We start from the raw sequence: 25,145 nt of genomic DNA, 5'->3' as shown, positions 1-25,145 counted from the left end.
TTACAATCATGCAGCACTAGATTAAGAAAAAAATGCTGGAGTTTAGCATTTTGGATACTGATAAAAAATGGCCAAAATAGAAGCTAAACAGAATTGTCACATGTGTGATTTTCATAAGCATTATTCTGTAACTTGTTTGTACCTAGGCAACTTTTGTACTTTTGATGTATCATTTAATAAAAAAACATGAAGCAATTCACCTTTGTGCAAAAGGGTCTTTGTATGATTGTTCTGTCATTAAAAATGTATAAAGATGTAAAGATGGCTCTCCAGGCCTTCCTTTAGGATCTCTAGAACTGAGTTGTTGGGGGTTATAGAGTAAGGTGGAGGAAGGGGAACATTCCCTGATGTGTGCACTTGGAATCAGCTATCTCACGTTGGAACAATAATTCTTTGTAGAGTGGCAGTGGTGGGGGCTGATGGTGTCAGACTCTGGCAGTGGGGGGCACAGTATAAAAATCGGTGGGGTCATGTGTGGTTTTATTTAGTATTATATTTTTTATGTTTGGTAAAAAAAACACCTATTTTCAAAATACTATGGGATACTTACGGTTATCCACAAAGGAAGCTCTTGGCCTAAGAAAATCTGCTCTAGAAATTTCTGTACTCAGCATTTTTTCAACACTGTCAATTTATAATCCAATAATTTAAAAAGATGCATGGGCTGAGACATTTAAAAAAATAAAGGAAAGACAAATATAAATCCAGAGGACCCATCAAGTTATTCCCATAAACTAATTAGTACATCATTGCTGGTGGTTTTCATGGGGTTGTTGGGAGACGTTATCTTTCAAAAATGCAGGGGAAAAGTTGGATTTACACAAAAATAGTATGCAAGTCGGAACTAAAGAGGGATTTCGGAAAAGCGGAAATTTAAAACATGGGCAATCTAAACACTCATAGCAAGAGCAGAGGTGGCTTTTGAAGATGATAAATTTGAGCTTAGCATATATGTTTGCATAGAATAAACTAATAGCTTTATAATTATGTGCAAGAACACATTTGTATATGATTCACATGCCTGTATGATTATGTAAAATCTGATGTGTTCTTTTAACCTAAACCCAAGTGTACATGAAGGATTAACATTTGTGAGAATATGCCTTTAAAGGCATTTAGAACAGTGCTTCCCAGCCACTTGGTATTTGATTTTTGTAATAACTTATGCAAGGATTTTGTGGTCTTCATTAATTTTTGTATAAATAAAAGAGAGGTAAAACTACCTTTGTAAAAATATAGACTTTATTTTTTAGAGCAGTTTTAGATTCACAGCAAAACTGAGAGGAAGGTCCAGAGATTTCCCATATACCCTGGTTCTCCCACATATGCATAGTTTCCCCCATCAACATCCCCTACCAGAATGGTATATGAAGTCTTTCCAGAAGGTATCCAGCCATAGACTATGAAAAATGGAGACATTGAAGAAGATACAAGATACTGGACACATCATATAAAGGGCAATGACACCTCAGTCCCTCTCAAAGTAAGCACCTTGGGACCTCATACAGTTCTCCCAGTTGTCATCAACTGCTCTATTGTATTTTCCTGAATTTCATTGCCGGTCAGAAATATCTTCCCTTTCAAAGGTGATTTTAGTTTTGGGAAAAGCCAGAAGTCACAGGGCGCCAAATTTGTGCTGTAGGGAAGCTGAGTCACCTGGGTGATTTGATGTTTTGTCAAAAAACTATGCACAAGACATGATGCATAAGTAGGGGCATTGTCATGATGAAGCTGCCAGTCACTAGTTTGGCCATAGCTGTGGCCTTCTGAATTATCCAAATAGTTCCCCGCAGATGAATGTCCAAGTTTAACTGGAGGAATGTTCATGCTTAATGCAAAATTTGATGCACATCTGTTGTTCTACTTGCTCAGTCATTTTGAATGCGATGGCCACACAGCACACATGCTCACTCAACAGTGTCTACCACCCTCCTGACTAGTACAGTGAAGTTGTCATTGTTTAAGCTTGTACATTCCAATCCATTCTCCTCAGCTGCCAGGTTATATTGATGTCAAACCATTCTCATTATATTAAAAATGGCTGGGCTTTTTCTGAACAGACCTCATATTTGTTGACACATCATTATCACCCAAAGTCTATAGCTTACCTCAGGGTTCACTCTTGGTGGTGTACATTCTGTGGGTTTGAACAAATGTATAATGACTTGTATCCTCCATTATGGTGTCATACAGAGTAAAAATCTCTTCCTTCTGCCTATTCTTCCCTCCTTCCCCTCAGCCCCTGGCAACCACTGATCTTTTTTACTGTCTCCATAGTTTTGCCTTTTCTAGAATGTATATAACTGGAATCATACATTAGATAGCCTTTTCAGACTGGCTTTTTTCACTTAGTCATACATTTAATGTTCCTCCATGTCTTTTCATGGGTTGATAGCTCATTTATTTTTAGTACAGAATGATATTCCATCACCTGAATGTACCACAGTTTGTGTATCCATTCACCTGCTGAAGGACATCTAGACTTTTAGAGTTTTGTCAGTTATGCAGAAAGTTGCTGTAAACATCTGTGTGCAGGCTTTAGTGTGGGCATTTCAACTTACTTGGGTAAATTCTAAGGAACATGATTTGCTAAGCCATATGAGTAAGAATATCTTCAGTTTTGTAAGAAATTGGAAAACTGCTTTTACTGAAAATCTTAGTGCCCTTCCTGACAGAGGTAAAGAATGTAGAATTATTAAGACACCAGCGTTGGGAATCGGTGATGAAGTAAATAGCCTTGCAGGTTCCTGTGCAAAGAAAATTGTACCCAGAGAAACATGGGGCTGTCATGAGTGAAACAGAAGTGCTTTTGTGCAAGAGAGTTGGAGTGGAGCAGCTCTCTTAGTGAGGAAGGATGTCTATTTAAAGGAGTCAGAGTTCTGTGCAAATCTTGAACTGGATGACTCGAGTGCTGATGCACTTTAAATATACTGTGAAGCACATGCAGGAGGAAACTGTGCTTGGATCCAATCTCTGATAATATTAAAAACTAGAGGGGATGATACTTTGGAGCTTTTTTAAGCCAGTGACAAATAACAAAGCTACTTGATAAAAAAGACTCCAAGTGAAAAATTTTTCCTCCGCCATCTCGTTTCGTGAGTTCATGGAAAGTCCCATTACATGGCATCTCAGAGAAGACATGCCAAGGAAATGTACTTAACAATTCTCAGTTGAAATAACATTTTTTAAAAAATTACCTTCTTTGTCTGCCCCAATATTAAAATAACTGGATTTTTGAGCCATGAAGAATAAAATGGAGGCATCTAATTTAATTATTATAACAATGTACTTTTGAAGAATCAAACATCTGAGCTTCTGTATTGGATAGATATTTATAGAATGACTGTTATGTGTGCATACTGTCCCTGAATACTTCTAGAATGTACCAGCAAGCTATGAAATGCTTTATATAAACCCTTCACACGTCATATTTAACAACCCAGTAGGTAGTTGAGGTGAAGATTCTGACCACGTGTGCATTGAGAAAATGGGCTCAGAGAGGTTCACTGACAATCCTGAAGCTGCTGGCTGGTACTTAGCAGACCATAAGTTAAAAATCTCAAACTTTGCATCAGACAGGTGAGGTTTGAGTTCCTGCTCCACCACTAAGCTGTGCTACCTTTGCTGGTTATTTAACTTACCAAACTTGGTTTCTTAACAGCAAAATTTTTTAAAAATTTAAATTTTTTATTTATTGATTTCAGAGAGACTGGGGTGGGGGGGGACATTGACAAGGTGCTCCACCCACCCATGCACTCATTGTTTGTTTCTTGTATGTGCCCAGACCATGAATCAAACCACTAACCTTGGCACATCTGGATGACGCTCTAACCAACTGAGCCAGGGTGGGCGGGGAGGGAGGAGGTGCGGGGGTTAGGGGGACGGGTTTTTTTTTTAAGTACCTATTTTGATAGGGGTGTTATAAGGAGTAGGTGAGACAATGCAGTAACATTGAGTGTTTGGTCACCAAGTTCTTTAAGGAATCAAATGCAACCCCTTGGAAAGTACCCACAGTAATGTCTCTGGTAAAAATGCCACTTCTTCCCTGGCTGGTGTGGCTCAGTGGACTGAGCACCAACCTGCAAACTGGAAGTTCACTGGTTTGATTCCCAGTCAGGGCTGGTACCTGGGTTCCCGGCCAGGTCACCAGTTAGGGTGTACAAGAGGCAACCAATCAATGTATCTCTCACACATCAATGTTTCTCTCCCTCTTTTTCTCTCTCCCTTTCCCTCTCTGAAAATAAATAAATAAATTTTTTTGGTTAAGTGCCACTTCTTACTCTGAGGCCAGTAAGTTTAATTCTGACAGCCTGCTCTGGATTATCTTTCCACTGTGGGGGCAGGGGGCAGTAGTGATCAACTTAGTTTCCCTCCCTTCCCTTCTTCTGTGCTCCATGGCATTTCTGTTCTAATGCAGGGACAATTTCCATTCCTTTTAGAGTCTAACATTAAAAGGCTCGTGGGGAAGCAGCCCATTTATCATTTTCTGAAGAACTTTACCCCTAACTTCCCCAGCCAGCTGAATACCGTGCCTTGACTCCTTGATTTAGACAACCATTGGTGGGCAGGGGGCTGGCCTTGGGTGTTTGGGGGGCAGGGAGTGGGGGAAACAGCTGCTGGAAGGATGAAGAAGGGGCAAAGAGGGACTGGAAGCCTGTAAGCAAACACTGTGGGCAGGACAGGCTTTCACTCACTGTTAGGTCCCCAAGGCCTGGTGCCACTCTACTTGGTTTCATATTTGTTGGGAATAATAGCAGCTAACAGGAAGCAAGGTAAGATGTTCAGTTTACGTGGATCATCTCAAGGACTCTTTACAAATAGCCAGGAATAGCTGATGTTCTTCCCATTTTACAGGTAGGGAAACCGAGACAGGGTTTAAGTTACCTGCTGATGGTCACAGCTAGAAATTGGCACTGGCGATTTCAAACTCAACTCTCCTGGGCATTTTTCTCTAGGGTCTCTCCGGAGGTGAATCATGGCAATGGTGGGCTTCAGTCCCAGTGAGAGCCGGGGCGCTCCTCTGGGAGTTCAGCTTTCTCATCTGTAAAACGGCGGTATGAATAAAGCACCCCCCACCCCCACCCCCCACCACCTGCCCTGGTTACCTGGAGAGGATTTGTGGAATAAGGTGGGCTATATGCCAAGCACTGAGCCCCTCAAGGGTCTTCAACCCCTGAATCCTCTCCCCAAACCGTCTGGCTGCAAATACTGGGACCCACGTGGGACTTGGGCTCTGCGCCCAGCAAAGAGATCCCCTTCCCACCCGGCTAGGCAGGCGCTGCCGCCGGCCAAGGGGTGAATACCAGGTGAGCTTGATGTTGGAAGGATGGGGAAGGGACCAAGAGGATCTGCGATGCGGAGCTGTCATCTGCGGCCCCCCTCCCGCGCGCCCGGGAGCCAGAGGCCTCTCTGCACCATATTTAGTCAGGGGGAGCGGGCAGCCCCGGGCTGGTATGCGGCGCTGGGAATTCCGCAAGCTGGAGCCCGCGCCTGCCCTTTTTGGGTTGTCTCCCGCCCAGCGCCCCCCGCCTCACCCGGGGAAGGCGGACGAGCAGGACCGGGAACTTCGGAGTCCGTGCCGAGCGGAGAGCTGGGCGTCCGGCCTGCCCGCGGGTCCCCGGCCTGGCGCGGGACCAGCCCACCGCCTCGGCTTCCTTTTATGGCCTGTGTGCGTGCGTGGGACCGAGGGCAGAGAGACGGGAAGATGGAGAGCCAGGCAGAGGGAGAGGGAGAGAGGCTGCAGCCGGAGACGCAGAGACGCAGAGAGAGTGAGACGGAGCGCGGGGACGCAGAAGCTGGAGAAAGAGCGAGACACGGGAGAGACAGTGATGGACAGAGGAACAGAAAAGGCAGAAAAAGACCCAAAGAAACGGTGATGGAGAGACACAGTGTCAGACAATGAGAGGATAGAGAGAGGGAGGCAGGCGGGGGGAGGAGGGAGGAGAGAGAGAGAGAGAGAAGTGGTAGTGGTACGAAGAGGGGGACTGGCAGTACAATTTTAGGCAACTGCTTTTGCAAGTTTCTTGGAAGGGATAGAAGTAGTTGAAGGTAACTTGCAAGGGGGCGTGTCCCACCAGGGGCCCCACCCGGGGTCCCACGCAGTTCTCTTCGGATCCTGACACGCACCTTGCAAATTACATAATTATCACACACGTTTCAGCTGCGGGCACCGAGGCCCAGAGGAGAGTAATGATTTGCCTGAGGTCACACAGGCGGCGAACGGAGCAGCTGGGGACCTGAAGTGGCAACAGTGGGATTTTTTATTCTCGTGAATGGAGGTGGGGAATGACAAGTTGGAAAAAGTAAAAAGTTCCCATTTCTGCACAATTCCTAGCAGTCGGAGGCTTCTGCCTTGCACTTTGCAAAGTTCAAAAAAATAAAAAATAAATAAATCCCCCATTTCTACCCTGTATGCAGCACGGCCTGTCCCTTTCCAGAGAGCAGGGGCAAATAAAATGGGGGGTGGGCCGGAGTGGGGGGTGGGGAATCAACTCGATTCCCCTTGGAGAGGAACAGGTTAAAAGCAAGCCCTTGGCTGACTGACTCAGGGGAAGCAATTTTCAAGCATCCACCACAGACACTGGCCACGCGACCTTTCTCTCTAGGGACCCGGAGTCTCGGTGACGGTCCCAGAGCCGGTGGGATGGGGGGAGGGGGACGGAGGAAGGGTGAAACACCTGCCCTAACCCTTCTGGAGGGCATGCCCTTGCCCAGAGCCTTTGCCTTGCCCCTGCTTGTCTGCCCCAGGTGCACCAGAGGGCCGGACAAAAGCCCCGCTTCTCCAGCCCTGCAGGGGGCGCTGCGGAAGGAACAGTGCGGGGCCCTCCCCCACTCCGCCCTCCTGGGCGGCCTCCCCCTTTCTACCCGCGGGTAGCTCCGGGTCTATAAAGAGAGGCATCTCCTGCGAGCTGGGAGATTTGGACGCCCCTGCCTGGGAGGTGTACCAGATCTGAGCTCTCCATCCACCTTCTCCGTTATCCCCCACAGTGAGAAATCTGTAAGTAGTGTGGCGTGGTGGGGGGAAGGGGAATTGGGTCGGGGGTTTAAGGGCCCTCCAGGGCATCCGGTAGCTGGGGAACAGTGAGGTGTATTCCCTGTCCTCCTCTTAGGGACTATAGTCCCTAAGAGAGGGTGTGGGATCACAATTTTTCTTTCTATCGCATCACCCTAGATTTTCCCCAAACCAGCAGTGACAAGTATCGCTTTGGGAGTACTTATGAAAGATGACAGACAGTGCCTGGGCCCAGCTCCAGTTACACTAGAATCTACAGGAAAACTGTTCAAAAGAGTCCCAGATGATTCTTGTTATGAGACAACTCTGGGAGATGTGCTCCCTTACAAATCTCAGAGGTCCAGCCTGGACAGCCAGGCTTCAAACTTTTATTCTAGGCACAAAAAGGGTATAGCTGAATGTCACTGAAAAGTCATTTCTATCACATAGTCATGCCAAGTGTTGCTTCATGTGAATTTGGAAGCACTCCTGGGTTCTGCTGATAAGGCAAAAAACTCAGTTAAAAACACGTGGGCACATACTCTAGAGAGAGAGCAGGGTTTCTCATCAGTTCATGGGATGTGTTTGTTGATAACCCTAGAGAGACAGGCTGGTTCTGATCCAATTCATTTATTACATCTCAGTTTTTTTCCCAGACTCCCTGCCTCCAAATTTAAAAAAATTTATCTGGGTTGACCCCAGGGGCCTTGAATACCCAGACCAATGCCAAAGTCCACATTTGCCTCTGTGACCTGCATTTTATAAGATTGCACTGGGATTTTCTGCAGAGCAGCCAGTGCAAAGTCATGCCCCACAAAGCGGGCAAAGTAAGTAAAAGTGGCTACTGCCTTTTGTAGGTTTTCTCCCTGCACAGAGAGCTAGTGGGGATTTTGCTGTTTGAGGAAAGTTACCATTCAAAGCGTACTTGTCAAGCAATAAAAGAAAATACTTAGAAACCCAAGACAGGAAGCAATTAGTTACAGTACTAAGAACTCATAGACTCAATTGCAAACTGGCCAGGGTTTGGCAAAGGGAAGGCAGGCTGGCTGTTAGTAAACTGCTTTGTATAGTTTTGTTCGGTGCACCTTCTTGGTTTGTTTGGTTTCTTTAAGGCACCCATTTTAGAATTTTTATAGACAGGGAGCTTGAAGATGCTGAACTGAAAGTCATTAGATGGCAGTGTAGGAAATAAGATATTTCATATCTCTGGAAGGAAAAGCAGTCTTTCCTCAGAGCTTTCCCACTGAAGTCGCTACCACTGATGGAGCGCCTATGTGCCAGGCACTGTAGCAGTGTTCGGCTTGATATATCTTATTTAATCATTGCAACCACCTTTTAAGGGAGGCACTATGATGCCTGATTAATATACAAGGCAGCTGAGGCTCAGAAAGGTTCAGTAACTTGCCCAGTATGACACAGCGAGCAAGTGGTGGAACCCATTCCTGGGTCTGTCCGACACCAAGTCTATACACTCAACTCCACCGTATTTTTTTCTTTATCATGAACAAAAATCGTTGGAGTCAGGTTTCTGGTGGGACCCAACATTTCCAAGAAGGCGAGTGTTTACCATCTCTTTGAAGAAAACATAAACTGACCTTTTGTGAATTTAAATTAAAGGCCCTGTTTGTCCCGGCAGCATGGTAATCAGCTGGCCTGAAGACCGTAGGTGGGCTGCCATCCCCGAGGTCCAAAGCATGAACTAGCTGGGCCTTGCTCGAGAAGCTCGAGGGGGCCTGCCTTGTAAACACTATGTTTTTTTATTTTCATGTCTGAAACAGCCGTGTTATTCCGTACAAGGTAGTTGTTATCATTACTTTTCTGTGCGAGGGCTGAGATTGAGGCATACATGCCCATTTATGGTAGCGTTTTCCATGAGGCCATCCCTAGCGCCTGGGCAAATTAGCCTTGTATTGCAGCTTTGTTGGTTGGGACTCTGGGGATTTCTCCACCCTTGTCCTTCCCGGTCAGGACTAAGTGAAGGAGCCCAGAGGAGAAGGCATTTGGGAGGAAAGGGGAATTAGTTCTTCCTACTCCTCTCTTATTTGGAAATTTTGCTTGGGGACAAGGGTAGGGATTATATCCTTTCCTCAGTACAATGGATCGAAGCAGGTGGATGTTACGCTTTTGGCACAATCATGTAGTTCTCAAATCAGATATATATTAGATTTTTCTGGAAAGCCAAGTCCAGTTTTAAATCCATTGGAATCCTAGACTGTCACGAGCAAATTTAGAAATAATCCACACCGGCCTTCCCAAACCTCAGTTTTCCTATCTGTAAAATGGAGCTAATAAGGATAGCTATTAGTTGAGCACTTTTGCCAGACAGCATGATAAATCTTTCACAGGCATCATATTACCATCTTCACAACAACCTTTTGGAGTAGATGCTATTATTATGGATGCTGTATTATAAATGTGGAGTCTGAATGACTTGCTCAAGATACCCTAACTCGACTAGCCAATGAGGATTCTACAAAGCAAGCTCTAACTCCAGAGCCTAACGGATTACCCTTTTGGGAGGATTAAATGAGATAATGTCCATGAAAGGCTGAGCACAGTGCCTGGCCCCTCGTCAGTGTCAGTGGATGGTTATCTATAACATATTTACATGACCAGAGACTCTAAGGATCTTGTTCAATGTGGCACAGCTGGTACTTAGTAGAACCGGGAAGCCTGTTGCATGGTCTTTCCATAAAGAAGAAATGTATTCCTAATTTTCCTTTTGTGTAATCTCTTCTCATAAACCTAATTCTTACTTGAGCTAAAAGTGATTGGAATCTTGTATCGTAATAGAGCCACACTTTTTCACGTGTGTCGGGAACAGTACAAATTCCAACATATTGGCCCATTTCTGATTCACTAAGGGTTGCAAAGGCACCCCTTAAGAGCTTCCACCTGTGAGTGGAAGAAGCCTGTCTGGCTTTCACAGTGGCTCCTTCTGCTCTCTGAGGTCTCCTCCCTCTCTCCCTTCAAACACATTTAACCATGGCCACATGGTGGAGGCAAGGATGGGTTGGAAGAAGGCCAAGCAAGCAGGAATCTAAAAGAAATGTTGTGTGGGATCAGAGATACAGGAAGAAGTGAGTCTGCTTACTGCATCTGCAGGAGGAAGTTAGGTATCTCTGACTTACATCCGCGATTCAGGGGCTCAAAGAACAGTCCTCATTAATGACCCTAAGACAGGGCCATAGGACACACCACCTGCTCAGTCAGGCAGGAGTGCACGCAGCCAGTGGCACAGACGCTCAGAAGGGCCAGAGTCTGAGACCACTGGGGACATCATAGCCATTGCCCACTCTCCAGGTAGAATGCCGTTCTCCCCGGCCCCTGCTCCCCTCCATTCCCCCATCCCTAGACATCATCATGGTTCACATATTCTTGTGCTTCTTTCTAAAACTTCTCTGTCACATCCTTTTTACACAAATATTGGCATTCTGTAAATTAAGTTTTTCCACATAATTACGTATTTTTGACATCTTTCTATAGCAGCACGTTTTGAGGTTTTTCTTTTTATCGACTGCATAACACTCTGTTATATGGAAGCATAGTATCATACTGAAATCACTCCTTATTGAAACATGCCAGTTTCACTCCACCATTTCTTATAACCAGGATTCCAGGGAACATCCTTGTGTATCTATTTTTGACTAATTATGTGAGTTTATCCGCAGAATAAGTTCCCAGCAATGCAGTTGCTAAGTTAAAGACCAGGTGCATTTAAAATGGATAGATATTGTTGACAGGACCCTTAAGGACTCTGTAAATTTAAATTTAAAAACTTCTAATGGTCACATAGGAGACTAGACATTGATTTTTAAGCTGTGCCATGCCAGAGTGGTAAGACACAAAATACAATGAGGCTTTAGGGCCAGACATGACCGATTCTCTTTATACCCAAAGCGTCCTCCATAGGAGTTACCTCTCACTAACCAAGCTCTCTTTGTAGGGAGGAAAAAATAATTTCGCTTTACTAATCCAAAGAACTTGCTTCTGGAATTACTTTAAAAACAGTATTCAAACAAGCTAGGCAGATGTTATAGTGTAGCATCGAAGTAGCAGGTTCACCGCTTACCTTTTTCCTGTTAAGGTTAAGCTTCCTTGGCAGGATAGGGGAGATGATTCTAAAAGATTGCAGGGTGAGGAGGTGTTGTTGGTGGGGAATTGGCTACGGGGCCAGCCCTTGGAGCAAAGAAGAGATTTTCTACTAAGAGGAGATTGGGTGTGAAAGAGATCTGGGTTCAAATCCTAGTTCCAACTTTTACCCTTAGTTTATTTTTCTGGACCTCGGTAGTACTGTAGGAGTAATAAATAGTGCCCACCTCGCTGAACACTTTTGAGGCATGGTGAGATGATGTATATAATAAATTGCCTTGCCTGATATCCCATGAGGAGAAGAGTCCCAGTGACAGTAGCAGCTATTATTAATAACAGATTTAGAGTCCCAGTTGCCTTGTTGGGATAGTTCGGGGCTCGGAGAATGGATGCATCTAGGGAGTCCAGTTCCTCTCCTGCTTCCCTCTGCACTCTTGGCACCTCCCATACTTGGGCGAGGCCTTGAACTAATTTCTTCGCTTCATCTTCCAGCTGGTGGGTTGTGTTCTGGATCAGGCCCAGAGGCTTTCATTTTGCTTGCGTGGCATTTACAACATGCAGTGATTTCCCTGTTGGGGTGGGTATTTTTCACCTAAATTTAGACTTTCAGGTCTTTTGAAAATCTAGCGCACAGAGCCCACATCCAGAGCCCTCAAATTACCACCCGCTTTGGAGAGGGTGAGAGGGATCTGCCCGGCCACTTTTGGCCTGGGTCACTCTGCATTGCCCACCTGACCCTGGAGGTATTTGAGTCTGTGTCCAGAATCTTACACCAGTGACTTGGCAGTAAAATCCTGAGGAAGGCTGTTGAGCAGACCCCATGATATGCAAATCTATATTCTTTGAGGTCTGGAGTATTTTATTCATTTTTCATTAATGCAGAAGCAAAATGGACAAGGCCTTTTACCCCTGAGTTCCTCTGGGGAAAATAAAACCAATGCTAAAACAAACTAAAGCAGCTGAGCTTTCTCAGTTGGTCCAATTTCAACCCTTTGCTCCAGAACCACAGATACCATAAAATGTTAGGCCAGGCCAGCCCATTTTTTTCTCCCAAATGAAAAACATAAGGCACAGAGAGGGAGAGTGACTTGCTCAGAATCACCCAGCGAGTTTGGAGCAGAGCTGGGACTTGTAACCCCGTGGTCTTACAGAGGCTAACAAACAGCTTGTTTGTGCTCAAAAGAAAGAAGCTATGTGTTGTTGGTGAGGAAGCCAGGACTGTGTGCAGGGCTGATACACACAGCTGTGTCAAACATTGTTAACACCAATAGTAACAGAGTCCTTTGCTTTCGTGAGAATGTTCAAGAGCAGCCCTTGATCATGAACTGTACTTAATACTCATCAATCCTATGTCATAATCCTGGATGTGTCCTTTCAGCCCTCAGAGCTGATGCAAGACGTGGGCAGAGGAGGTGGGCAGAAAGTGGGCTTGGAGAGGTGCTAGGAACACAAGAAACAAGGTGCTGGGGGCCCTCCTTGAGGTTCGGCAGCTCTCTTGTCTGATCTGGCGTGATCTTCCACAGTTGACATAGCAGGTTGGTGTTGACTAAGTAGCGACTGTCCTCAGCTTTAATTGTCTTTCCCAAGGGAGCCTGTCATTTTACTCAAAGACAGTGGTTCTCACTGGGGACAGTTTTGCTGCCCCCAGGGATGCCTGCCAATGTCTGGAGATGTCTGGAGACACGACCAGGGGAGGGTATGCTACTGTCATCTAGTGGATAGAGGCCAGAGATGTTGCAATGCACAGGACGCTACCCTGCCCGCCGCCCCCCACATTCAAAGGATTATCCAGCCCCAATGTCACTAGTCTTGAGATCAGAAAACCCTGCTCTAAATTAAAGACCTCAGGAGGGAGCAGCAGACCAAGTGTTGCTTCCCTTCAGCACAGGGAAAATTCTGTCACAGGACTGTGGCCTTTCAACTCTGCTGCAATTTTTAAAAAATATATTTTATTGATTATGCTATTATAGTTGTCCCAATTTTTCTCCCATTGCCCCCCTCTGCCCATTCCCTCCAGCAATCTCCCCCTGCCCTTGGTTCGTCTGCTGCAATTTTGCAAGCTAGTTTTCATTCAGCTCTGGGCCTCATCTAGCACCTGATTGTCCACTACTCCAAATATGGAAAACTCGAGGTTCTCGGTGCAGGCGGAGGAAAGTCTTCATATCAAAAAACCCACGTTACCCAGAGCCCTCAAACTGTCAAGTCTGATCCAGGATGTGTCCCATGCGTGCCTGTATTTCCTTTAGTCCTCATGTTCTCTGCATGTTTCCAAGAAGGTGGACAAAACAGCAAAGATCTTTTTGAAAATATATTTTTATAAGATTTCACCATAACTAGCTGTGCTATGATGGGCAATTTACTTAACCTCTTGGTGCCTCTGTTTCCTTATCCATAAACCAGAGGTAATGGTACTTCTCATGGGGTTTTTGAGGGGATTAAATGGGATAAAGCTGGCAGTCAATAAAATTTAGCTGCTATGATTACTAATATTGTATTATTAATTTGCTTGGCTCACTGAATTTTCTCAAGGGAAAACCTGTGGGATTTCATCTGGGTTTAACGGGAAAAGAGGTCTGCGGCCACAGGTTTGGGGAAGCCCTGGGCTCGAAGGAGTGAAGTAGTTTTCTTTTTCAGGCCCTGCCAGGACTTTGGACGTCCTGATATGTGTTCTGCCTCCCCATGACGGAGAGGGAATGTGGATTTGACCACAAAACTGATTTTTTCCCTTTAAAGAGTGTCTCACGCTCCCTGAATGCCACCCCACCCCACATATTGCAAGGGATTGGGGTTCCAAGGAGCGCACTCTGGGAACTGTCTTCCTAAGGCAAAGCCAAGCTCCTCTTTCCTTTTCCTTCTTTCCCGTGACCAAAGCAGATGTCACACGTCGTAACTGTCACAGGCATCAAAGCCCGGGAGGCAGGCCAGCTTCTCTCTCTACTTTATTTGGACAGAGACCCACTCTTTGCACTTGATCTTGTTTGTGTTTCTGGATCCTGGATTAGACAGGGTTCCTGGCCATGGGGATTCCTGTGTTCTTTTATTTTTTTGGTTGTATTTTTTGCTGTTTTCCTGACTTTTATGGCAGCTCACCAACATTGCGATTAGAAAGAACCGTTAGTTGTCATGATGCTGGGAACAAATAAAACACTTCTCCTGGTCCTCTTGAGAATAATAAGCTACCACTTAAAAACTTTATCAATTGAGTAATAATACAGATGTACTTAATCCTGTTGAACTGCGCAATTAAATTGTTAAGGTGGTAAATTTTGTGTTCTGTATATTCTAGCATAATTAAAGATAAAAAGGAAAAAAGAAGAAAGAAAACCAAAATTTTTCATGGAAGTGTACTTTATTTCTGGAAAAGATGCACCTACCTGTGGGTGTACAGTTGAACCAGTTTTCACAAAGTGCACACACCCATGCAACTGGCACTCAGATTGAGAAACAGAACATCAGCCCGTAGCCCCCTCATGTCCTACCCTTCCAGTCATGACATCTGACTTGTATCACCATCATTTAGTTTTACCTGGTCTTGAACCACTTATAAACAGAGTCACACATTATATCTTTCTTGCATCTGCCTTCTCAAGTGTGTTTGCGAGATTTGTTTTTATTGTGGCATGCAGTTGATTTGGGTCCCACTTTGAGTGTTTATTATATGTTATGTGCTAGGTGCCTTAAAGAATCAGTTCATTTATTACCAGTACTCCACTGAGCTTTTGACAAGCACATCAAGCTTGCGTGGGAGGCAGAAGAGTATAGTATGCTCTCAGACCTGGGTTCAAATCCCAGCTCTACCACTTTTTTGCTGTGTGACTTCAAGCAGATTCCTTCCCATCTCTGAGGCTTGTTTTCCACATCTGTAAGGTGGAGCTTATTGTAAAACCTAACTGCGGAGGCTGTGGTGATGTTACGTGGTGATCCTGCCTGTGAAGGATTTAGCTCAGGGCCTGGAAGGGTCCTTGAGTGTTGACTGTCGCTGTTGGTGTCTATAAAACTCTGCTCTGGGTTTGACATATGGGCCAAATGGGAGATGGTGCATTATCCACAATGCTTACAAGTAGGAGGTAGTTTTACAGAATTTTTATAGCAATGTTTTTCCTCTTAAATAAAAATATCAAACATGCAAAAGTAGACAGAACACTGCAAGCATTTATTAACACCTCAGCCAGTTTCATTTCTTCTCCAGCCCCTTTCATTTCCTCCCTGCCTTGATTGTTTTGAGATAAAACCCAGGTTTATCATTTCCTCTATCAGTACTTCCAAATGTCTCTAAAAGAAAAGGACTCTCTCAACAGATGAAATCACAGTATCATTTTCCCACCAAATAATTTCACAAATTCCCTAATACAAAATACAGTGAGTCAATGTTCACATTTGCCCAATTATCTCATAAATTTTTCATTTGGGAGGGTTTGTTAAGACATTTTTTTTTCTGACAACTACACTTAATTCCTCAAAGCTTTCCCTTTAAGGAGTGGCTTTTAAAAAATGCAATATATGCCTTTATTTGTGATTTTTCCCTGTATGTGCATGTGGGTGTTGGGGTGAAGGGAAGTTCTTTCCCTGACTTTATCAGTGTTTATCTTTTGTTGTACTCATTTGGCTTTTTCATTATGAAAAATTTCTAACATGTGCAAAAGTAGAGAGAATGGCTTGACACCCACCATTCTCCCTGTAGGCACCTGACACTCAGCTTCAATCATTTTCATAACTGAAGCCATTTTCATTTCATCACCGCCCTCCTCCCATTTCTCTTACGTGTCTTAAAGTCCCTTCTGATCTATAGGTTCCCCTGCCTTTTTTTTTTTTTTTTTGGTACCTTTTCTATTAAAAGAACTGAGTCATTTGTCCTGTGCTTTCCCACATTTTGGACTTCAAAGCATATTGTTTAGCGTGTTCCCTGTTGCCTGCATTTTCTGTAAATGGGCGCTAGATCAGAGGCTTTGTCAGCTTCTGCGTCTCATCATCTTTTCCTTTCTGTAAGAACGTTTCATTGGTGGTGGTAGCACTTCCTACGGCATCCCATCTGGAAACACATAATATCTGATCAGCTCTTTCCTTGAGGGATATGAAGATTAATTGGTAGGTGTATGTGGTGCCATCCTGGTCCATCCACTATAAAATCCTCCATCTGCTTTTCCCCTAACTCCATGGGTCTGAAAGTGCAGACCCCAGACCAGCATTGATAGCCTCACCTGGGAACTTGATAGACAACTGCAAATCCTTGGGCTCATCCCAGAACTGCTGATTCAGAAGCTCAGGGCTGGGCCTAGCCCTCGGTGATTTCACAGCCCTCCAGGGGAGGTTGACCACTGGCCTAATGGTAGTCATTGCCAAGGCCTATTTTTTTGTTATGGGTTCCAAAATCACTACATTCTGGTTTTAGCATTTTATCTACATTTATTAGCTGGAATTCTTTTAGTAACAATGAAAGTGGAGTAAGGGGAGAAAGCTGTTGGACTTATTAAGTCCCAAGAAAAATTAAAAAAGAATTTTTTAAATGGAATTTATTGAGGTGACATTGGTTAACCAAAAAAAAAAAAAAAAAAAAAAAAAAACCAAAAGCAGGAAGTGTGATTGTTAAACCCAGGACAATGTATGTTCTCTACTATTCTTTCTCTTTTTTTGAGTAACAGAAGCAATTACTCAGATTTAAGGAATGATTTGCTCATTTCTCTATCTTTAAAAAAAAAATGAGTTGCTAGATCTGGTCTCCCAGGAGAAATAACCATCCTCTGAGCAAATCAGCTTCTCATTTTTATTACTGTTATTTCCACTCCTGAAAGAGAAAAGTAGGAATTGCCCTTCTGATTTTGCCTTGCAAAGTCTGCATTTCAGGACTGGCCACCCAGCTCCAGGGCCCAGTCATGGGTAATGGAACTTACTTCATTTCTGTGGGATTTGGGGCCCAAGCGTGAGGATTATCTTGGTGAATTCAAAGGAACTGTGAATAGTCTTCCGCTTCAGCCACACTGTACACATGTCCTGGTGGCTGTACATCCTAACTCAGTGTGCACCTTAGTCCTTTTGTGCAGAGCGGCAGTGGTTGGAGGAGGGGAGATGGGACCGATTAGAGGAGCTGGGTAAGGGCAAGTGTCATCAGGGCAGGGCCGCGTCTGTAGGTACAGTCACAGGGTCTGGAATGGGCCACTGGATAGGCCTATAAAGAGCCTGCTGCCTCAGCACCCACCTTGTGGACACATCTAGAGGATAGGATGAAGAAGCTGTCACAAATGAGCTACCCATGTGGGGAGGACATTTAATGACTGTTTGAAAAAATAAAAACAGACTTCTCCTTGTCAATTTTTTAGTTACCTTGAGGAACAATTTGTATAACAAAGGTGGAATCACTGCTTTGGTGTCCCCCTGCCCACTTTCTTTAACAAGTGTTCCAAATAATGGGTTTGTTCCCAACATCTTACAAGGATGCCTGTAGATTTTTATAATCATTATGAGCTCATGGATTTAAAGATATTCACCTTTCAACTCTTCTGTATGTTTCTTACTGATATTCAAACTATCCTATATTTGACCAGATAGAACCACAGTTTAATATTTTAGTATGCAGTTTCCTAGACTTTTAAAAGTGTATACACATACATGTAAAATTACAAGAAAGAGTCTATTATAAGTATTTTAATGAGCTTTATTAATCTATGTACAGTAGAGCTCACCAATTTTTTTAATGTACCCCATGAGTTATCTGTCTCCACAACTGTATACAGTCATGTAATCACCATCGTAATCAGGATACAGGACATTTTCAACACCCTGGAAATTCCTTTGTGACTCTTGGCAGTCAGTTTCTTTCCCGGTCCCTAGCAACTATGATCTGTTTTCTGTCACCGTAGTTTTGCCTTTTCTAGACTTCCCGTATCAGTAGAGTAACAGCATGTAGTCTTTTGGGTCTGGCTTCTTTCATTAAGCATAATGCTTTTGAGTTTCATCTATTTTATGGTGCAGTTAATTTCTTTGTATTGCTGACTATTACTTATATTTTCAACTTAGAAATATAGCCTAAGTATATTTGTATGGCCAACAGTTACCTACTATATGACTTCATCTATATGAAATGTCCAGAGAAGGTGAATCTTTGGAGACAGAGAGCTTAGTGGTCGGCAGGGGCTGGAGTTGGGACCAGGGAGTGACTGACTACAGATGGGCACAAGGGAACCCTTTTAGGGGTGATAAGAATGTTCCAAAATTTATCATAATAATGGATACACAATCTTTAATTTTATCAAAGTCATTGAATTGTACATTTTCTTTTTTAAAATATACTTTATTGATTATGCTATTACAGTTGTCCCAATTTTTCCCCCTTTGCCGCCCTCCACCCAGTACCCCGCTTCCCTCCAGCAGTCCCCCCACCCCTTAGTTCATGTCCAGGGGTCATACATATAAGTTCTTTGGCTTCTCCGTTTCCTATACTGCTCTTAACACCCCCCTGTCTATTTTGTACCTACCAATTATGATTCTTAATTCCTGCACTTTTTCCCCCATTCTCCATCTTCCTCCTCCCAGCTGATAACCCTCCAGATGATTTCCATATCTATGATTCTGTTCCTATTCTGGTTGTTTGCTTAGCTTGTTTTTTTAGATTCAGTTGTTGCCCTGGTGTTGAATCCCAGAGTGGGTAGGTTTGCACACATTTTAAGACTGGGCAGGCCCTTTAAGCAGAGCTTCCTGAAAATCAGGCATTTTCTTCCACTGCCTCAAACCCCACTGATTTTTACAGCCAGAAGTTACGGGGATTTATCTTCCTGGACCCAGAACCCTAGGCTGTGTGGTCTGGCCTGGGGCTGGAATCACTCGCTCCCAAGGTATCCCTACCAATTTTTATCCACCACACGTGAATGTGGGACTATCATTCCCTGGCCGCCTCTCCCCGCATCTCCATGACTCCACCCCTCCTGTCTGTCTGGATGAATGTGGCTTCTTTAGATTCTTGGTTGTCAGACTTCCATACAGCTTGATTTTTCTGACAGTTCTGGGTGTTACTCGTTTTGAGATCTAGTAGTAATTCTTTCTATGGTGGCATGAGGAGGTGAAGCGTGTCTACCTACGCCTCCATTTTGAATGGAAGTCTGAATTGTACATTTTCAATGAGAATGTTATGACTGGTAAATGACACCTTAATAAATATTTTTAAAAACATATGTATTAAGTAAATGTCCACAGCTTGAATTTTCAGTGGAATGATAGCATTTTATTGCCTGGATGCTCTACTATTTAACAAGGCACCCACCCATTGAAGGTCATTTAGATTGCTTGCAGGTTTGGCTGTTCCAAAAAGCGCTGCAACATGTATTCGTATGCATCTGCTAGCACGTAACTGTTTCCTTAGGCTAGATTTCTAGAAATGCAGTTCAGGTCAGGGATATGCACAGATTTTAAAACCCTTCCATCCTGAGTGCAGTGTGTACAGAGGCCCGGCCCCTGCGCTCTTGATACCACCAGATATTATCACTGGTTTTCACCTTAGCCAAGCTGACAGGTGAAAAATCAATATCTCATTGCTTTAACTTGGCTTTCTTCATTTACTAGTGAGATTCAACACCTTTTTCTTGTGTGTGTTGGCTATTTTAAAAATGTTTTTAAATATTCATTTTCATCATAAATTTAATAAATTATAAAACTATAAATATGACAGAAATACATACTAGGAAGTATATCTATGTTCAGAGTAGTATTTTCACAATAGCTAAAATGTAGATGTCACCAAATGTCCATGGATGATGAGAAGATACTTTCAGATGGAGAGATAAACAAATGTGATCTATCCATACAATGGACTGTTATTCAGCCTTAACAAGGGTGGACATTCTGATGTATGCAACACCATGGATGAGCCTATAGGATATTATGCTGAATGAAATAAGCTAGTGACAAAAGGACAAATACTATATGATTCCAATTATATGTGGTACGTAATCAAATTTATAGAGACAGGAAGTAGAATGGTGGTTGGCAGGAGCTGGGAGGTGGCGGGGGGGAAGGGGAGTTATTGTTTAATGGGGACAGAAATTCTGTTTTATAAGATTAAGAGTTCTCAGTATGGATGGTGGCAATAGTTACAAAATAATAAGACTGTACTTAATACTACTGAACTATACACTTAAAAATGTTTAAGATGGTTAATTTCATGTGATGTATATTTTACCGTAATTAAACTGGAAAAAATATAATAGAAATCCTCTCCTAAGTGGACTTGATAAGGGAATATTTCCCCAGTTACTTTGCCTACATGGAATCTAAATGTTTTAAAATAAAAATGGGATATTATACTTACTGCTTTATAATCTCCCCATATATTTCATTTTTAAAAGCTTTATTGAGAAAAATTCATGTACCATTACAATTCATCCATTTAAACTGTACAATTCAATGGCTTCTAGCACATTCCCAGAGTGTGCACGCTTTGCTACAATATTCTAGAAGATTTTCATCAGCCCCAAAAGAAACCCTGTATCTTTTAGGTGTCACCCTCTAATTCACTCCCAACCCCTAGCAACCACTTACCTACTTTCTATGGATTTGCTTATTCTGGACATTTCATATAAATGGAATCATACAATATGTGACCTTTTTTGACTGGATCCTTTCACTTAGCATCATGTTTTCAAGGTTCACCCCTTTTACAATATGTACTGGTATTTCATTTCCTTTTTATGGCTGAGTAATATTCCATTGTATGCATAGACCACATTTTATTCATCTGTTCATCTGTTGATGGACATTTGGGTTTTTAACACATTTGGGCTATTATGAATGATGTTTCTATGGACACTCCCATACAAGTTGTGGTGTAGATGTATGTTTTTATTGTTCTTGTGTATATACCTAGGAATGGAATTGTTGGATCATGTGGTAAATCTGTGTTACCCATTTGAGGACCCTTTGCCTTTTATTTTTATAGTAAGCAATAAGTCTTCTATGTCTTCCTATGTCAACACATGTAGACATACTTCTTCCCTTTTAATCCCCGGATAGTATTTCACAGCCTGAAAATACCACAGTTTATGTATTCAGTGCCATGCTGATGAACAGTAGGCAATGATGTGGATTTTTTTCGGAAGGGCCTGGTTGTTTCCATTCTTTGACAATAGAAGCAGTACTGCAGGGGACATCCTTGTTCTTTGTGGAATGTTTCTTCAGGCTGTGATCCTAGACTGGGAGAGGTGAGGGCTTTGTCTGTCTTTTGGGCTTAATTCTGGCCTGATTCTGACCCTGTCGCCTTATTTTGCAGGGGACCAACCAGGCACCATGGCACAGAAAGGCCAGCTCAGTGATGATGAGAAGTTCCTCTTTGTGGACAAAAACTTTGTCAACAGCCCAGTGGCCCAAGCTGACTGGGCCGCCAAGAAGCTTGTCTGGGTCCCTTCGGAGAAGCAGGGTTTCGAGGCAGCCAGCATCAAAGAGGAGAAGGGGGATGAGGTGATCGTGGAGCTGGTGGAGAATGGCAAGAAGGTGACAGTCGGCAAAGATGACATCCAGAAGATGAACCCACCCAAGTTCTCCAAGGTGGAGGACATGGCAGAGCTGACGTGCCTCAATGAAGCCTCTGTGCTGCACAACCTGAGGGAGAGGTACTTCTCAGGACTCATATACGTGAGTACCTTGGGGCAGCCAGTCCCTTCCGTACCCCTCCTGTACCCCTAAGGGAAGGGAGAGGTTTGGAGATGTGTTCAGGGTGCAGTTTGGGAAGCAAAAGTTCTCACTAAGCGTGGCCATATAGTGAGATAGAATCATTCAGACCTGGGTTCAAATCTCAGTCCTGTTCTTCCTAGTTCTGTGACATTGAACAGGTTATTTCACCACTTGAAGCCTCAGTTTTTCTATTTGTAGAATGGGAATAACCACCCTTCCCATGTGTAGGCAGTGCAAAGATTCCACATGATCACATATGCAGACTGCGAAGGCGCATGGTAAACACGCAACAGATTTCAGTGAACTAATTCTCTGCCCTTTCTCCACCTTGGAAATAAAGATCTCATAACCCCCGTGGGAAGGCTGGCTCATCCTGGCAGCCAGCTGAGAGGGAGACATGGGGATCTGGCTGGGTTCTGTGGAGGCCTTCCCTGTCACAAACAGGAATGCCTAGGTTGGACCTGGACTCCTCCGGGTTGACTGTGCACATCAAAGTGGACAGTGCTGCGCTGTCTAATATGGCAGCCTCCGGCCACGTGTGGCTAACTAAATTTAGATGTAAATTAATTCCACATCAGTACTGCAGAATTCATTTCTTCATCTGTGCTAGCCACTTGTCAAGTGCCCACCAGCCGCCGTGGCTAGTGGTGCCATATTCAATAGCACCGGTATAAAATATTTCCATCCTCACAGACAGTTCTCTTTGACTAGATGGTGGGGTTGGGCAACTCAGAGGGCACAGATCCCTTGTGGGGTTGGAGCAGCTCTCCAGGACATAGAGGGACGTGGTAGCCCTGTGGAGCCGGACTGGTGATCATAGGGTCCCCCAGCTCAGCCTTTGTCTGTCTTTCCTCTGAGAAAAGGGTGTGCTAGTCCTTAGGCAAATTACCTAATTTCTGTGAAATTTCGTTGCTACCCTGCAAAATGAACACAAGAATAGTAACAGCCTCAAAGAGCAATTACTCTAAAAAGAAAGTGCTTGGCATGCTTCCTGGCACCTTGTAGGTGCTCAGAATGCTGGCTGCTGCTGTTATGATTACTGGTTCTGTTGTTGCAGTCATTCTTGTTATTACCAGTCAGATGTTCTCGGCTCCTTTGTAAACTTGTGGGAACGGGCACTTCCATCCTCATGCCCTCTGCTCCTGCCCTTTACATTTTGCCATGTGAAAATTACAAAAAGCCCTTTGTCATTTCTAAAAATGTCCTGCAGATTTTTTTTCCTAATTAGGAAAATAAGACAAGCGCACTATAGAAAACTTGGAAAGTTTAGAAAAGCCCAGCAAACACAAATCACTCCCCCCAGAGATAACAGCTTTTAAGATGTTGGTGTGTCATTGGTGTCTTTCTTAGTGACAGGGGTTCTTGCTTGCATATGTAAAAGCCTCTGCACTTCAGTGAGGAACCTTTTTTTCCCATGAACAAGTCAGTGCTGAGCACCCCCCACATCTCAGTTATAACTCCCTCATCCCGACACCCTTTTAGGGACTGTGTATCCTGTCCCATGCATGTACCATCCTTGATTATCCATTCTTCTAATCAGTAGATCAGAGGGGGTTTCAGTGGCTTTTTTAAGAGCCTTGGGGTCACAGGGGAACCACTCACAATTACATAAATTCCTCCTCTAATCCAGGTTTGTACCTCGCGGCACTTTGTCTCATTTAACCAACACAACCTCCCCTGAATAAAGATGCTTGTCCCTGTTACAGGGCAGCAAGTTGAGCGGCTCAGAGTGCTAAAGGCCGTCCTCACTTCCCTAACTAAGCTTTTGTCCAAGGCACTCCTTTTATGGAAATCAACCTGGGGCTATCAGTACTGGACAATTGCCTGGAAGGACACCAGTCTGCAGGGAGCTGCAGAGAAAATTGGGCTCCTTCGGGATCAGGTCTCTCATCTAAGATGTGTCATGTCTGTCCAGGAAAGTCGAGGACAGGCTGGTGTATGAATCACACCTGCTGTCCTCTGACACAGTATTTGAGTCCAAAATAGAAATCAGGGGAAAAAAAAATAGGGAGAGAGGTTTATGATGGTCCCAAGACCCAGAATATCTTCTGACAGCAGATTAAAAACTGAATCAAAGCTTCAAATTCCTGCCATGCTTCTCTGGACAGATTAGGTGAAAAGTATTTCAGCCTCGTGACCACACGGCTTCTCCAGTCTTGATCCTTTCTGGTCTATTTAGTCACTTAAATAGAAACCATTGTCCATGATGGAGGAGATAAAGAAGGAAGTGGGGGGAGGGGAAATTACCCTGCCAGCACTTGATTGCAAAAGGTTAACAGGCGGGAAGCAGTGCAATGCTAAGGCAGCTGGGTGTGCCCAGCTTTGCCCTTGATGATGAAGAGAACTTTCCCCTCTGTTCTGTAAGGCTCACCTTAAATGATGCACTTTTGAGAAGGTCCTAGCAGTCGTCTTGTCCTCTTGAATCTGAAAGAATCTGTAGGAGCCAGAGGGTCATGGCTCCTTATGTTGGAGATGCAGGTTTGGGGCTCAACCAAATCCAGTGACTTGCCTGAGCTGCCACAGATAGTTCATGGCCCATGTGGGGCATGAATGTAGTTCTGATTCCTGGCCAGCATTCTTTTCATATTTATGTAGCAATCAGCTCTGTCCCTGGTATTGGCTGGGGAATGGGACAAAGGTTTCAGGCGGCAGGAGCTCAAGTGTTCTTGCCTGTGCTGGTATTGTGCCAGGTCCTCCCGAGCCCATTTCATCCATTATGACACCTGTGAAAGCAAAGCCTCTGTTCCACATTGCACACGCAGTGACTGAGGCGGAGAGGCGACGTGACTTGCCTGGGAAGGGGCCTGGGTCACTTCCGGCCTGCCCCGTTGTCAAGTGTGTGTGCTTTTCACTCTCCTTCCCGCTGTCTGTGGGGTGCTGAGCAGGTACAGGACCCAGCCCTGGCCCCGAGGCTGCCTTTTTATTAAGGGAAGGAAGATAAGACACACTAGATGCAAATACATAACATGGATTCTAAAATGATAAATCGATAAAGAAAAGGTGGTATATCCGTACAATGGAATGTTATTCAGCTTTTAAAAAGAAGGAAATCCTGTCATGTGCGACGATGTGGATGGACCTGGAGGACGTGAAGGTGTGTGAAATAAAAGCCAGACATAGGAGGACACGTACTGCATGGTCCCACTTATATGAGGGCTCTAAAATGGGCAAACTCGGAGAATCCGGGAGTGGAATGGTGGTTGCCAGGGGCTGGTGGAGGAGGAAACAGAGCTACTAATCAGTGGGCATGAAGTTTCAATTGAACAAGATGAATAAGCTCTCAAGGTTGCTGTATAACACGGTGCCTATAGTCAGCCACACTGTATTGTGCACTTAGCATGAGATCTAACCTCTTAACCAATTTTTAAGTGTTCTTACCAAAAAAATTGTTTTTCCCCCTAAAATGTGG

General features: G+C 44.0%; 1 protein-coding gene across 3 annotated transcripts in view; it reads left to right on the top strand.

Annotated features, from left to right (window-relative positions):
- The first annotated feature begins 6,917 nt into the window (after positions 1-6,917).
- MYH11 (myosin heavy chain 11) overlaps positions 6,918-25,145 on the top strand; it is a 120,599-nt gene continuing 102,371 nt past the window's right edge. For all 3 annotated transcript variants that reach the window (XM_054589624.1, XM_054589625.1, XM_054589623.1), the window contains exons 1-2: positions 6,918-6,997; positions 21,336-21,697. In XM_054589624.1, the coding sequence (XP_054445599.1) occupies positions 21,353-21,697 (345 nt within the window). In that variant the 5' untranslated portion in view covers positions 6,918-6,997; positions 21,336-21,352. The remainder of the gene's footprint in view (positions 6,998-21,335; positions 21,698-25,145) is intronic.

This window comes from Pteronotus mesoamericanus, unplaced genomic scaffold (genome assembly GCF_021234165.1).
Source record: "Pteronotus mesoamericanus isolate MK-2021 breed Mesoamerican mustached bat unplaced genomic scaffold, CSHL_Meso_final scaffold_167, whole genome shotgun sequence".
In the NCBI taxonomy this organism is placed as follows: Eukaryota; Metazoa; Chordata; class Mammalia; order Chiroptera; family Mormoopidae; genus Pteronotus; species Pteronotus mesoamericanus.
Note: the sequence above shows the minus strand (reverse complement) of the source record. Positions and strands in the feature narration are given on the sequence as shown.